The sequence below is a fragment of the Phytophthora parasitica genome (assembly GCF_000247585.1).
Source record: "Phytophthora parasitica INRA-310 unplaced genomic scaffold supercont2.104, whole genome shotgun sequence".
In the NCBI taxonomy this organism is placed as follows: Eukaryota; Oomycota; class Peronosporomycetes; order Peronosporales; family Peronosporaceae; genus Phytophthora; species Phytophthora nicotianae.
The window spans coordinates 116527-119212 of record NW_008649090.1 but is presented as its reverse complement, the minus strand read 5'-3'; the positions used below and the strand labels follow the sequence as shown (position 1 = coordinate 119212).

Genomic DNA, 2686 nt, shown 5'->3' with positions numbered 1-2686 from the left:
TCGCTTAGCGAAGAGAGGCGGGCTACGCTTCATCTCGGCCAACACCTGCATAAATAGCCCGCTTGTATGGCAAGATTAAAATTTTCTGTTCTGGAACCCCATGATGTACACTCTAGCGTCGGTGAATATCCTGCATACTGTTTCAGTGTAGTTTACGAGTATTGCTAGAGCTCAGAACAAATGTGTACATCCATTTTTTGGCAGGTTACAACTTTTTTTTCAAATATAGTAGTAGTTCTAGCCGGTTCAAAAAGATGCTACACACCAGTAAACACCCTGATCGTTAGATACATGTGCTCCATGGATCAATGTATACTTAAGTAGTATAAGTAGTCATTAGTCATGAGAACACGAGGAACGCCGCCGTCTGTAAATGTAAGGCCCATTTGCAGACAAGCCAGCGATGTTTTGCCGGGGTCAGGGAAGTTTAAAGCTTCCACGAATCCCATCTGTCGCATCAGAGCTGTCGATCTAACAAGGAGGGTCGTGCAATAGTAAGACCGTGTGAATCCACCGCAAGTATTTTCTCGCAACTTGGCCCCAGTTACCTCCTGACGAGTAAGAATACGAGTTTATCTGCGAGCAACGACGCATAACGTGCTCGTGAAACCAAAAATTGCGAGGATAATGCTAATAGACAATCCTATTCATTTGTTTTTACTACTTCGAAGTAATAGCCAGGGTCATGTTTAGGTTGAGCTGAATGAAACGCCGGTAGCTGCATAAAGTGAATGATACTACACTTCTTGACGCAAACATCATATTTCCAGGCTAATACTACTTATTGCGAGCCAGGACGAGCCCTAAACGAACTACTCACACTTTCTTGGGCCAGGGAGCTTCCAATGGTATGACAAAGTCTTCAGAAGTGCCGTCACTACCATCATACCGCGTTGCGTAAATATCGAGCAACGGAACAATACGATCCTGCCACGCTTGTCTCGACAACTGCAGATCGACTCCCAACACATCTGCATCACGATCGAAGTATCTAAAATAGGATCCTTGTTTCTGCATTTAGCGATGATCTTTCCTAGATTCGCCCCCATGCATTCCTGGGCCCAGGTTCATCACTAGGAACCACGAAGCTGATTGGGATGTTGCCGTTCTTGACAAACGTCAGCGGTCTTTCAAACACTTGAAATAATATGTTGGTTCCAAATGGCCTCGTCACGACCCCAGGCAAAATCGATCGCATCTAGAATCTCCTTGTCGAGTTATCGCCATGCCAAGACGCACTGTCCACGCCATTGTCGGCCATGGAAGACACGACGGCACCTTAAAGTCCTGTCTGTTGATGAAGTGCCCGAATTCTTGTCGATAAATTCTGTGCGAAGGCAGTTTTTTTTCTCCTTTCCAATTACGTTCATAAATCGTAGTAAAGCAGAATCCCAACTTCTACCTCCTTTTCGATCCAGCAATTTGTGCAGCATAATCTCCTCGATCATTTGCGTCGATAAAGGTTTCCGTCCTTCCTGCAGTTTCCTTTGCTGCCGGCTCCAGTCTGTACCCGCTCAGAAATTCAGGCCAGCACTCATCATTCTCTGGCATAATAAACCAGCAGATGCCCCTCTTCTCCTTGTACACATGCAACCCTGCCAGCATCTTCTCCCAAGCACGCATCCTCGCTGGGCTCCCCCTTCTTGACATCATTCACGAGAGCCTCAGAAGAGCTTCCCGATCACTCGAATCGCTCCCCCCTCTCGAGATTGTCGAGTTATAGCAGAGTGTAAGTGAACAGAAGTACGGATTTCCTCTTCTGCGTGCCCTGCGTGCCTGAAGCGCCGATGCCGAGCCATGGGTTTCAGAATCTGAAAATATTGCCAGATTTCGTGCTCTAATTATTGGTTTTCATAATTACAGTGCCCCCTCTCACACTACCTCCTTATACCCTTTAAACCTGATAAGATTCTACCTATCTGTGACCATGAACTTTCAGTCAAATCATAAAGCCTCTATAATATTAATCAAAGACACGTGACGGATAATAAGGGGATCACTATACGGCTATCTAATCGTGTGAGGAACACTGGTGCAGGACTTGAAGTTGTTGAGCAGGCGATGCTCTACGTGGCGAGCGTAAGTTGATTTGCTGCTTACATGAACCATTTCAAAAATCTCGTCCTAGACCGAACAAGCTGAAAAGATATTCGCAGTTATGGCTGGCCGCCTTGCAATGATGCGGAAGAATTGGAGCAACTTCGCCGTGGTCTTCACAGAGACGGCGAACAAGCACATGACTCTGCAATGTGCTCAACAGCTGCACTGCCACATGCAGTTGGATCGCGCTCAAAACGTTCTTGAGATCGCTGCAGGAGCTGGGCTGGGCTCACTCGACGCTGCTCAATACCTGTTTGACGGGGGCTCTAAGCTGCGGACGTTCACAGTCACGGACTTGTCGCCGGTGATGGTCGGGATGGCCAAGGAGAACTTCAATGGCGTGGATTCAAGAGGTGTCGACATCCAGTTCACGGAAGCCAACGGTAAGCTAGAGTTACAGAAGCTACGTAAATGTTACGACACTCTAATCGATGTACACAGGCCAGGACTTGGAAATTGTGACGGGTTCGATGGATCGATACATTGCCAGTCTGTGTCTTCAACTCGCTCCAGATCCCGATGCCATGCTGCGTGAAGCGAAGCGAGTGTTAACCCCTGACGGTATTGCAGGGTTTACCATTTGGGG

The 2686-nt window shown here is 47.4% G+C and overlaps 1 protein-coding gene across 1 annotated transcript; it reads left to right on the top strand.

The window, feature by feature from the left end:
- Positions 1 to 2158: 2158 nt before the first annotated feature.
- On the top strand, positions 2159 to 2635 carry PPTG_19176 (hypothetical protein; the record flags this gene model as incomplete). The annotated part of the gene is made up of 1 exon (XM_008917528.1): positions 2159 to 2635. The coding sequence occupies one exon, from the start codon at positions 2159 to 2161 to the stop codon at positions 2633 to 2635; it is 477 nt and encodes a 158-aa protein (XP_008915776.1).
- Positions 2636 to 2686: the final 51 nt, after the last annotated feature.